At 41.7% G+C, this 12,842-nt stretch overlaps 1 protein-coding gene across 1 annotated transcript in view; it reads left to right on the plus strand.

The window, feature by feature from the left end:
* ERICH5 (glutamate rich 5) overlaps nucleotides 1–12,842 on the plus strand; it is a 20,934-nt gene continuing 8,092 nt past the window's right edge. Inside the window, exons 1-2 of the mRNA XM_054708208.1 lie at nucleotides 1–58; nucleotides 10,706–10,816. Of these exons, the coding sequence (XP_054564183.1) occupies nucleotides 1–58; nucleotides 10,706–10,816 (169 nt within the window). The remainder of the gene's footprint in view (nucleotides 59–10,705; nucleotides 10,817–12,842) is intronic.

Here is a 12,842-nt window from a genome sequence, read left to right on the forward strand (position 1 = left end):
ATGGGCTGCTCCAGCAGCGCCCTCAGCAAGGCCGGCGACAGCCGCAGACTCCGCCGCGGTGAGCAGGGGTTCGGGTCGGCTCGCTCCCCCCCAGCCGGGGTCCGAAAGGTGCGACTGGTGCCCACCCGCCCGGCAGGGGGCGGGCTCCTCCCCGAGGAGGGGAGGGAACCCTGAGCGCCCCCTCTCCGCGATGCTGACCGACCTAGGGGGCAGCGGTCCGCGTGCGCCCCGATGCGCGAGGCCAGGGCCGGGCGCTGGGCTTGCTCCGTCCCCGGTGTGCTCGCGGGCATTATGCCCCTGAATCTCTTAAATAGATAATTTCCTGTCCTTAACAATAGATGCTATTTAATTTACCAAAAGGACGGAACTTCATTTTATAGAACAGGGTGAATTCCCTGGGAACCATTTTGTTGTGGTCGTAAGGGGAGGGGGGGTGGGCTGTATACCGGGTTTCTGTCCAGCCTTCACCGCCTTGGAGGGTCAGTGTCTCCGCGTTAGCGAAGGCCAAGTGCAGAAAGTACAGATGTGCATCACCGCTTCAGGTAGGTCCCTGCGCTTTTGAAGAGGTCACATACACTTTTTCCATTCCTTGACAAATAACGCAAGGGATGAAAAGTGGCCATCACTGAACTTTATAAAGAAATCCAACAAGTACATTTTGAGCGTCACGTATGCAGTATAATAGTCAGGTGGTTGGCTGGATGCTGGCGACCCGACTCTCCTCTCCTCCTCTGCCCCCATCACCACAGAGACTACTTTTGGAGTTTGGAGGTGGAAGAGACAGACAATAAACAAGTTAAACAAATGACTAAGATAGTTTCTGACAGTGATAAGTGCTGTGAAAAGAAAAAGAGCGGATTAATGAAGTAGACAATGACTGGCTTTTACAGCTGACTCACTTCTTAGGTTTTGAATGGCTAACATTTTGGACAAACCTCTGAAGGTTAAGCAGATTCCTTCAAGCTAGTTTTCGGTCTTTTTCAAGACTAACTTAGGGAAGTTTTATACTCTGATTAATTCCTTTTCACAGGTCTTCTTTAGCACCTTGTGTTATTGCTACAGCAGAAATCTCTTCCTCTGATGTTGTAGTACGGTTTCCATGAATGCTGTTTCAAAGCTCAGACGCTGAGTCCTAGTCAGAAATGTCTTATTGAAGTCATTTTCATGGTCTATAATCATTTATTTCTAGCTTCAGTAGATAACAGATAGCAATACAAAGTTTAAAAATAGGCAAAAAAAACTAAAGCCAGATGTAAAAGTGATTCCAAACCCCTCCTGACTGACAACAATGTGCAAAGATGGAAACCCATTCCTGATGTACCAGCCTTTCCCCCAAAGAGACGAAAGCCGCTGTCCCCCAAATATGCTCTCAAAAGGCCAGTGCAAGGAACAGTTTCCTTGATGTTTCATGCTTTATCTTGTGAAACCAGGTTGCTGTTGCTTTTGCATTCTGTCCCAAGGGAAAAGCTTGAGGAAGATACAGCATATTATTTTAACCTAGGACATGGAGTAGCATTCTGGTTTAAACAGCAAAGCATGAAATCATCATTATCAATTTTTAAAACATGTATTGTAGGGAATGTTGCCCTTGGGGTGGGGCAAAATTATCTTAATAGGTGGAATGGAGTTTTTAATCCTCTCATAAAATAGTGAATGACCTTTGAAAAATTATCACTAATATTAATAACCATAAACTTGGGTCACAAGCACTCTCTTGGTGTTTATTTATACTTTCATTGCTGTTCTAAGTTTACACTGATGTTGTTCTGAAAGAAATGTTAAAATACCTGACAATCAGTTTCGATGCATAGAAATTTAATTAATACGCTGCATAATATGCTCAATGTACATATTGAGTCAATCAACAGGTGTGTTTTGCTTCTGAGCCTCATTCAGACAATACTCTCATGGAATTGGATACTATTGTACGTTCATCACCATTTCACCTGCATGATACTGGAGGCCAGATAAATAATTCATTCCTGTTTCTGCAGGTCAAAACTTCTTGATATAAAATCTCAAGTGTGTATGTGCTTTTAGATAAAAACAGTCCAAGTTTATTAAATGTCCTGTACATACATTTGCCTACTGTGCTCCCCAGTGCCTAACAACGGTTGCTATAGAATTGGTGAATGAATTACTTTATTTAATCCTTATAACAATGTTATGACTAAGTCTTATGATTTCCCCATTTTTTAGGTAAGAGTAAATAATTTGTCCAAGGTTAGGGGCTCCTTAAGAGTCAGAGCTGGGCTTTGAATTCAGGTGCTCTGATTCCAGAACTTGACCTATTCCTCCTTAAACCAGCTTGTGATAACTAGATTTAAATCTGTTTTGCCCTTATATCACCTTTGATTCCTGTTAGAGGTGTGGTTATCCACTATGCAAACAACAAAGGAAATATAAAGTATAATAGAGTATTTATTGTGATCTCTAAATTAGATATATATTATAGTAAGCATATAAATATAATGACATATACAATACATACAAATATAAATACTATAGCTATAATGTTATAATAAATATTTATTTCTAAATAAGAGTTAGTAAAATATGAAGTTTATATTTGCTTCCCAAGTTTAACTGGGAATATTTGGAGGCCATTTAGCCTTAGAGATATTTTAAACAGAGTATATGAGATGTAAAGAAACTTCCAGTGGCTTCCCACAGAGATACAGATAATCTTTATATCATAAGATATTCTTTTAAATTCACAATATCAACCTTCGAACCCCATAGGTTAAAGCTAAAATACAGCAAGTAGCATGTAGACTGGATTTTCGTTGACAGTTCCATCTATCAACTTTCTGCTACTGGCTTAAGATCTGTTTGTTATACATGATGCAGTATTATCAGCAAAAGAATCATAAATAATGGGTTGAACTAGATTACCTCTAAGATCACTTATAGCTCTTAAATCTTGTAAAACTAAAATATGAAGGTACGTATTCTCTGGGCTCCAATTTAAATCTGATAGCAGCTCTTGGTCAGGGAGTTGCTGTGCTAAACAGGAAAGCTCATTCACATGAAGACATTAGTCTGACCCGTCAATCCTGAACTCCACTGAGCTTCCATCACCTCCAAGACCGCTGACTAGGGAAGGAAGTAGAGAGTGGCCTATGGTTGTAAGTCATTAATTAGTGCTCCTCAAAGTATAGGACAGTGCCTGGCACTTGATAGTCACAGATTTTTATTGAATGCTTCCCCTCCCCAAAGGACAATTAGACAGATAGAGTTGGGATTTCTTGTTTGTGGAAGCAAGTTGTAAATATTAGGGCAGTTTCTATCCTTTTCAGTGCCATGAGTAGCCGTTGGACTCTGAACACAAAAGTCTTGTCGACCTCACAGACTTGAAGGGACCGGAAGCTTTGGCCTGGGAACCCTCCTCCCAGTGCTTCCAGCCCTGGTTTCCTGGATAACTCTTCCCCAAACTCTGTTCCAAAATGAGTGCCATCCACCTGGGCAGACTTCTTCCTGAGATTTTACAGCTTAAGCATAAAAGTAGACAAAGTAAATAGATGGTAATTATTGACAAATTCATTGCTGGGTTAATGTGTACCTTTCCACTCACAGCTAGTCATTTGTTTGTCCTAGCCTCCACACTAACTGTGTGGAGTCCCTGCTTGCTGCCAAGGCAATCGGATGAGGCTTGAATTTCACACAATTATGTCAATTGTTATTTGTATCGTGGAGATACCTTCAGTCTTCAACCAGTGTTTTCACACAGTGAATTTCAGTCCTAAGTAGACAATTTTTTTAAATTGAAGAACAAACATCAGTAACACTAACATGAATTTTTATAGGCTTTTCTTGCATATAGATATTATACAAATAGGATTTGTCTTTTAAATGCTAGAACTCTCTGGACTGAATAATTTTTAAAAATATATATACATTTATTGATTTCAGAGAGGAAGGGAGAGGGAGAAGAAGATAGAAACATCAATGAATAGGGAGAATAATGGATCAGCTGCCTCCTGGGTGCCCCACACTGGGGATCGAGCGTGAAACCCAGGCATGTGCCCTGACTGGGAAGCAAACTGTGACCTCCTGGTTCATAGGTCAATGCTCAACCATTGAGCCACACTGGCCAAGCTGGACTAAGTCTTGTATATCTTTGTGGTTCCCTTGAAAGTCTGGTACTCAGAGAATGTTTGGTAAGTCTTTGCGGTAGCCCTGGTTATTATGTACAGTGAATTAAAAAGGAATACAAGAACTACATATATGGCTCAAAAAAAATGAAAACATTTGAAAAATGCATACAGTGCAAATCATACCTCCTATCCCAGCCCCACCACCTGCTTAGTTCTGATCTCACCTACGAGTAAAAAAAATTTTTGTGTGTTCTTCCAAAGTTTCTTTATAGTTGCAAATATTATTTCTCTCACCCATCTTTGTTCATGAAATACAGTGTATTATAACCAGTAGTCTTCACCTTGTTTTTTTCACCTACCAACATGGAGATTTTTCTATATTGGTATATAGAGAACTTTCTCCTTTTTTATACTTGTTTAAAGAACACAGTGTGTGATTTCCTTAACCAGTCCCCTATTTGTTTTCAGTCTTTTCCTGTTGCAAATGGCTGCTATTGAATTCCTTTATACATACGTCATTTTGAATGTGTGCAAGCGTGACTGTAGACAGTTTCCCAGAGTGGGAGAGGGCATTTATAATTTGATAGGTAACTGCCTGAATGACTTCCACAGGGTGATACTAGTTTACACTCTCATCAACAATACAATAAATCTTTTTCTAAAACTGAAGGCTTTGGTGCAGCTGCATCAAAACAGGGGAACAGAGCAGGAATCAGGAGATAAGATAGGAGCACCCACTTGTTTCCAAGATTTTTAGCCCATGATCTCATCTAGTTCCTACAAGAGCCTAATAAGTAAAGCAAACATTAGATAACCAAACACAGCTAGAAAACCGCAGCTTAGTGAGGATACGTAACTTGCCCAAGGTCTCACAGCTAGGAAGTGATGGGGCTGGGGCTTACTAGGTGAGACTCTGAACCCCTGCTCTTCTCACAAACTCCAGTTCTGTCTGGGGTCTCGGTTCGGTTCTGCCAGAGCTTGTCATGTCACCTTACACCTAGGAGGAATGCAGTCCGTTTCTGTAGAGTGTGTGGATGGGTGAGTGAATGGGTAAACAGAGGTGGGAATTTAGGGGGGTGGGAGTACTACTTAGAAAAGCAGAGAGAGAGTAGGAATCGGGACCCACAGAATACAGAAACTGGAAGGTCATTTTGGCCAAGATGGGCTCAGGAAGAGAGTGTTGGGTTGTTAAGAGGGTCTTCTAGTCAGACAGGAAAAGGTCAACACAGCAAAACAAAGTTTTATTGTATCCTGTTAAATCAGGCTCCTGTGAGGTTGCCACGTGTCCCAGCTCCTGTGTACAGTTTCACTTATGTTAATGTTTTACAACATCAAGTTTAAAATAAAAACCTGATACTTGTGGGGGGGTTACTGAAAGGCTCACCAAAACTGATAAAAGCATCAGACTTGGCTAGGCTTCAGATCCTGGTGTGTGCAAGTGTAGGCAGTACTGGGTAACGATTGGTTTTTTAAAAATCCGAATTCCAGACTAAAGCTCTGCAAGTGAGTGTTAATGTCTGGGAAATACCCTGATGACCTCACAGCTTCTCTGCTGTCAGCGCTGTTACTGTTGTTCATCCCTTGAACCCCTCCTTGGGAACCGCCCAGGGAGGCAGAGCTTTGCCCTTTAAGGATGAAGACTGAAAAAACACACACAACAAAAAACATTGTTTTTAACAGTTAAAATTCCATGGAAATTATGTGTGCTATCAAGCGTTCTGAGGCATCTTTCCAACTATGTGCTCTTGTTTCTCTGTAGTTAAATTTAAAATTTAGGTTTACCTTCGAAATGTATTGCATTTACTTTGTGATGGTCAAAACTAATTTTAAATAAGTAAATCCAAGTATTTCTACTATAAAAGAAAAGTGGTTTGCCTGATTTTTATTGGCCCTCTATAGGATTTTTTTTTTTTTTTTACACTGATGGTTTCATACTTCCCTACATGGGATATTGCTTAAGTTCACCTCTCTTCAAAACGAGTGCCTTGTTAACATCTGTCGACTAACAGAATGCGCCTTTGGGGATTCGCGTGTGTGCCATGGCACACAAGGACAGCCTTTCTACATACACGGATGAGGGAAAGGGGCAAAGGTATGTAGAGTAGTACCACAGTTAGCTCCACAAATGTGTGTTGGATGGATGGATAAAGAAATGAATGGAACTGAGAGGAAAGCAAAGTAAAAATAGGAGAAGGAATATGACTAGGCTCTTCCCTTGAGCTGACTCATGCTGCATCCCTGGTCCCCAAAGCTCAAAACCTACGAGAACCTAGAGATGGTGGCAACAAGGGAAAGATGCAAAGATCCCCCTTTCTCACTGATTCTCTAGAGAACCCTGCAGACAGGCCAGTGAGGTTTTTGGGATGTCTGATCTGTCACCCATGGGGTAGGAAATACTGCTCACTGATTCTCTAGAGAGCCCTGCAGACAGGCCAGTGAGGTTTTTGGGATGTCTGATCTGTCACCCATGGGGTAGGAAATACTGCTCACTGATTCTCTAGAGAGCCCTGCAGACAGGCCAGTGAGGTCTTTGGGATGTCTGATCTGTCACCCATGGGGTAGGAAATACTGCTCAAGGTCTCCTCCTTGCTGGGTAGAAACGTGTCATTTCTGATTAGGGTAACTTGTTCTAATGAACACTTTATATACATTATTTAATTTGATTAACCCAATGGTGAGTGCTGATTTTTTAACATATATCAATTATTTTCTTATTTTAGCATATGCTCCTCATAATCATCTTTTTTCATGGTACAGTCATATTTCACCCAGTAGAATATTTATCTTTTCCCACAGTTTTTAGATTTTACGTTGTTTTCCAGCTTTAGCGATTATAAAGAATACTGGGATGATATACTTTCCCCCAAAGCATTTCCCTGACATTTATGCTTTTAGGATAAATTTCTAGAAGTAGGATCACTGGGTCAAAGAGTATAAACATGTATTGCCACATTGACTTTTCATTCATTGTTTAATGTGAGGCGGTGGCTCATGGAGCGCTGAGACAGGTGGGAGAGACAGGTTCACTGCCATTTTACAGACGAGATCATTGGGAGCTAAGTTCCCCAGGTCACACAGTTAGAGGAAGAGCCACCATTAAAAGGCATGCTTCTCAAATCTCTCCTAATTTCTCTTCCCACTGTGCCCCCAAAATGAAATGAAACTCGGGCTGAACTGAGCATGCCACCTTCCTCCCCAGACATCTTAGTCTTGACCTAATGGGGCTTCTCGGTCATGAGGCCTTCTCCTTTCACTGAGGGTCCTTCTACTTTAGGAGGAAAGTGAGACATTTCAAGCAGCCCAAGGACCACACCTGGTGAAATTTTCAGCTACATCTAAGGAGGAAGAAGGGTAGAACAGGGACAAGAACATGAGAAAACAAAACGTACTAAATTAGAATGTGGGACAGGAACCATGAGAAAGTGCATAAGGAGCAAACAGGGGGAAAAACACTGTGATTTTTGAAGGACCTTAATGCTCAGGGTGAGGTGTGTGAGCTGAAGACAGCCAAGAGACTTGAATTAGGGAGTGTTAGGGTCATGATATTGCCTTTCTCTACTCAATTGTACCCAGGACTGTCTTGAACTGTCAAATCTACTTCTTGATAGCAATATACTTTCTCAAGATAGAAACTAAACAAGAATGTGTATTTTCTTTTTATTTTTCAAATGGACGATCAAAAAGTAACTTCAAATATGTATTTTTCATCCACAGAAGAAAGTGAGTCCTGCTTTGTCCAACCCAAACCCCTTACATTGGGAAGAGAATCTACTACTTATGACAAGGCACAAAAGGAAAGCCTTCCTCCATTAGAGAAGCTCAAGATTTCAGCAGTGTCTGCAGCTAATGGTGTTAAATCCCTTCATGATCAGCCCCTGGCAAAGGATGCTGCAGACCCGCTGGGATCCACGGAGAAGATTCAACCTCTAGAGGGACCCAAGGAGTCTGGGCCACTTCAGCAAGATGGCAAAGATGAAACTCCAGGAGCAGGAGAAAAGAAAGACGTGGGAGCAGTGACAGAGGCCCGGCCTTTAGAAGGAAATGCCGAGATGGAACCTTTAGGAACAGAAGCCAGGCATCAGCCTTTGAGGACAGCAGGCGAGAGGGACTCCCCTGGAGCAGCAGGAGACACCGAGACTCCACAAACTGCCAGAGAGATGAAACCCCTAAGAAGAGCTGGAAAAATTCCACCTCTGGAAGCAGGTAGAGAGTCACAACCTCCAGAAAAGCCCCAACTCCTAGACACAGTTCCCAAGGAGACTGAGTCTCCAGAGATATTGGAAGGAAGTCAGCCTGTTGAAACAGCTGAGGAACATCAACTTCAAGAAACACTGGGGAGAGATGAGCGATCCCAACTTCTAGAAACAGTGTCCAGAGGGAAAGGATTTCTGGAAATATCGGAAGGAAGTCAGCTTGTGGAAACAGCTGTAAAGGATGATTTGGTTCATAAAACTCCTGAAGGTCTGGTGAACATGGAGCAGATTCAACCTGAAGGAGTAGTCGGAAGCGTGGAGCATCCAGCAGGAACTCTGGAAATAGGGTCAAACATGGAAATGGTCAGGAAAATTCACACTAAAAAGGAGGACCAAAACCTTGAAGGTAAGAGATGCTGTTCAAGATTCAGGATGTTTAGATGGGCTTCATAAGAGGTCATCCCTGGGGGTGGGGGAGGAAGTGGCTTATACACACACTGAAGTATCTGTTACAGGTGGTTGAAGTTCGTTTGACCCAAATCAAAAAGGTTTCCATATCTGGAAAACAGGCATTTGGCTTTCCAGCAAAATGTTCTAAAGCACATTCTGTGTCCAGATTTTTAACCTAGAGTTTCATCATTGAATAGAACAGAATATTAAAGCCAACATGTTAAAATTTCTGGACTTTCCCATGTTTACTCTTCATCAGGTCCCATGTGTGGTGTGAGGTTCCAAAGTAAAGATGAATACATGGTTAGTGGAGGAATTGACCTCCTCATGAAAGAACACACAAATAATGGATCTTAGAGTGTAATTTTTATCATTGCCAGTTTTATCCTTAGAAAATTACTCTGCCCTTGTTCTCCTATACTCCTTTTTTATTTTTATTGATTTCAGAGAGAGACAGAGAGAGAGAGAGAGAGACAGAGAGAGAGAGACATCAATGATGAGAGAGAATCACTGATCAGCTGCCTCCTGCACGCTCCTTACTGGGGATTGAGCCTGCAGCCTGGGCATGTGCCCCTGACCGGAATCAAACCCAGGACCCTTCAGTCCACAGGCCGACGCTCTATCCACTGAGCCAAACCGGCTAGGGCTCTTTCTATACTCTTTTTACCTTTAAGAGAATACTAGAGGAAATTTATTGTTTTGGCATATGGTGTTTTTTAAGTGTATCTTGCCAGAAAAAATAAATGGTGCCTTACTGTACTTTATTGGAGTTATTATAAAAAATAACATTTCTTCTGGGGCATGATTTACATTTTGGCTAATTTTAGCTTCACACTATAATTAAGTGAAGCATTTATTCCTCTTTCTTAATTCTTTCATTTATTAACACAGTGGTTTGTGTGCTTAATCATAGGCGAGGTGCTAGGGTGCAGAAGGAGTAAGAGATAGCTCCTGTTCTCAAGGGGGTCACAGTCTAGTGGGAAGAAGGCAGAATTTAAACAGATTACCACAATCTATTGAGATGAGCACTTTGATGTAGATATGTAAAAGTACTCTGGGAGTAACAAGGAAGAAACAAGAAAAAGCATATATTTGTTAGACCAGGGTTGGCAAAGTCAAGTCTTTGCAGGGGTCCTCAAACTGGCCCGCGGGCCACATGCGGCCCACCGAGGACATTTATCCGGCCCACCGGGTGTTTTTGCCGCCGCTGCCTGTCCTGCTTAGTAGCCGACTCGTCCCAGGCCCGCAGTGCGCAAGTGTGGAATGTGGAATGTGCACCGCACTCTCCGACTCCCCTCCTTCTCTCTGAGGGACAGTGAACTGGCCCCCTGTTTAAAAAGTTTGAGGACCCCTGCTTCAGGGCGTAGGATAATGAGAGGGAGTGAAGTGTAGGGCACATGGAAGGTCATGCGGAGGTCACAGGGACTTTGGTCAATAGGAACATTGTCCCTATCAAAGAGGCAGCTGCTTCTTGGCTCCACCCATGAGCATGGGGCCAATGTTGTCCAAATCGACTTCTTAGGGAAATAGATTTGTATGTGCAGTGTCCAGATTCAGAAGGGTTGTTATTGGCATTCAGAGGACCTGAGAGAACCAGGGTGATCACCTTTCTTGAAACCACCAAAAAAAAAAACAAACCAAAAAAAAACAACCCATTGTTTAGACCTAAAGAGTAAGAGCTGTCCTCAGCCCTGGCCAGTGTAGCAGTGGTTGAGTGTCAGCCCGGGCACTGAAGGGTCCAGGGTTAAATTCCCTATTGGGGCATGTGCAAGAGGCAACCTATCGATGTTTCTCTCTCTCTCTCTCCCTCTCTCTTCCAATCTCTCTAAAAAATCAGTGGATAAAATATTCTTGGGCGAGGATTAACAACAACAACAATCAGTCCCCATTGGAAACCAGCTGTGAGTACTTTATTATTGATGCTAAATAAGCATCTCTTAATATCTCCTTTGGTTACTTTTCCAGGTGAGACAGGAGAAGAGGTTGAAACAGAGATGGAGAAAGTAAGTGAAAGAGCTGAAACAAAAGAAGACGAAACAGGAGAAGCTGTGGACCTTTCAGCAGCCACACAGATAGGTATGGTGACAGAAGGGTGAATGGACACAGAGTGTCATCACAGAGGACAGAAAAATGTAAGGAAGCTTGTGGTTACAGATCCTCCCTTAATGTCAATAGCCAGAGCCAATAACAACTAGGGTTTATGATCATTAAAGAGTTTGAGGGTGTTTTCTTCATTGTGGCAATGGGTCAATTCCATATAGGAAATGAGACCCTAAAATGAAAGTATAACCCTTTAGGTATAGGTGGCTGGAGGAGGGAGTTAGCAGATTTTAGGGAGCTCAGGATAATAAAGTCACACAGTTATAATTACTGTGGAATAAGAATGAACAACAAAATGATGCAAACTATACCTAGGATGTCTTTCCTAGCACAGAATGGAAGGCTGGTAGAAACCGTAGAAAGTATGTCATCTAATTACCTTCTCCTCTTGAGTCTATCTGCTGCTGTAGAGCCTTACTCATCATGTTATGTTAAAGATGTTAACGAAATCCTTGTCAGAGGAATTCAAACTCCGGTGCTGCTGCGAGATGAGGCGTTTTCACAGTGAAAGGCTACACATCTTCCATGTGCCATTTTGAATCAAGTGTAGATTTTACACTAATGTGAGGTATTCCATCTGATGTTACCCTTTTGACTGACATTAAAGGTGTTCTAAGTTAATTGACTTTTTAAAGTATTTCAGCCCTAGCCGGTTTGGCTCAAGCTCAGTAACAAGCTATATATTTGGTGCAGTTCCAAAAAGGGCAATATTTTTAGGTAAGAAAGTTATATAAATCAGAACTGATATAAACATCTTTCAAGCTACATTTTGTAATGCAAAGATATTTTTCATGACCAAAAGGTATTTTTATATAGATATCTAGTAAGTAGAAAATATTAAAGCTTAGTGTAAATATGAATGATTACCTTAAAAAGTGGAATTATACTTTTATCAAGTACCGGAATAGTAGGATTCATTTACTTAACAGGCATAAAGGGATTTTTATGACTATTAAGTAAATGTGGATTTTTTTTTTTAACATGTAACAGAGATCTCTTCAGAACTCATGCTTGAAAGAACTCTTTCTCAAAAAACATTATTATATAGTTGTAATGTGCAAGTTTGCAAATGTTTTATTAATCCCATTATTTTCCATTAATGACTAAAATCATTCTCAGAAAAAAAGTGTTTATCATTGTAAATATCTACCCCTGAATGTTTGAGTTTACCTATATTTTTTTGATCATTTATTTAATGATAACACACTTCAATGAGATTGCTCTCTGAATGTTTGAAAGGAACATTCAGATGTTTGAGTCAGTGTTCCTTTTCACATGGAACAAAATCTAGTGATTCTCCTTCAGAGTGGAAAGAAGACTCAGACTCCCAACCCCGCCACTAACAAGCCAACAGCTTGGGTACCAGCACTTTATTTCCAGCTCTTTAACTCTAGGGTTTGAATTTGAAGTCATGACCTATCCATACGTATGCCCCTTAGGCCCAGCCTAAAAAGTTGTTTTATTATTATTTTTTAATCCTCACTCAAGGACATGCTTAGAAAGAGGAAGAGAGGGCGAGGAAGAGAGGGAGGGAGACAGAGAGAGAGAGAGAAAGAGAGGAACATCAATGTGAGAGAGAAACATCAATCAGTTTCCTCACATACTCACCCCAACTGGGGATTGAACCCGAAACCCAGGTTTGTACCCTGACCAGGAATCAAACCAGCAACCTTTCAGTGCACACATAGGATGATGCTCCAACCAACTTAGCCACTCAGCTGGGCTACAATAAACACTTTTATAGTAGAGAAAAGCCAATCTCACAGGTAAAATATATCATTCTGAATTTGAGTGTATAAAATACATACATTATAAATATATTAGAGGCCCGGTGCATGAATTAGTGCATGGGTGGGGTCTCTCAGCCTAGCCGGGGGAGGGACCACAGGTTGGTCAGAGCGGGAGGTTGGCTGTGGGAGTGCACTGACCACCAGGGGGCAGCTCCTGTGTTGAGCGTCTGCCCCCTGAATAGTATGCATGGTGGTTAAGGACATGGACTCTA

The sequence above is a fragment of the Eptesicus fuscus genome, chromosome 19 (assembly GCF_027574615.1).
Source record: "Eptesicus fuscus isolate TK198812 chromosome 19, DD_ASM_mEF_20220401, whole genome shotgun sequence".
Taxonomy (NCBI): Eukaryota; Metazoa; Chordata; class Mammalia; order Chiroptera; family Vespertilionidae; genus Eptesicus; species Eptesicus fuscus.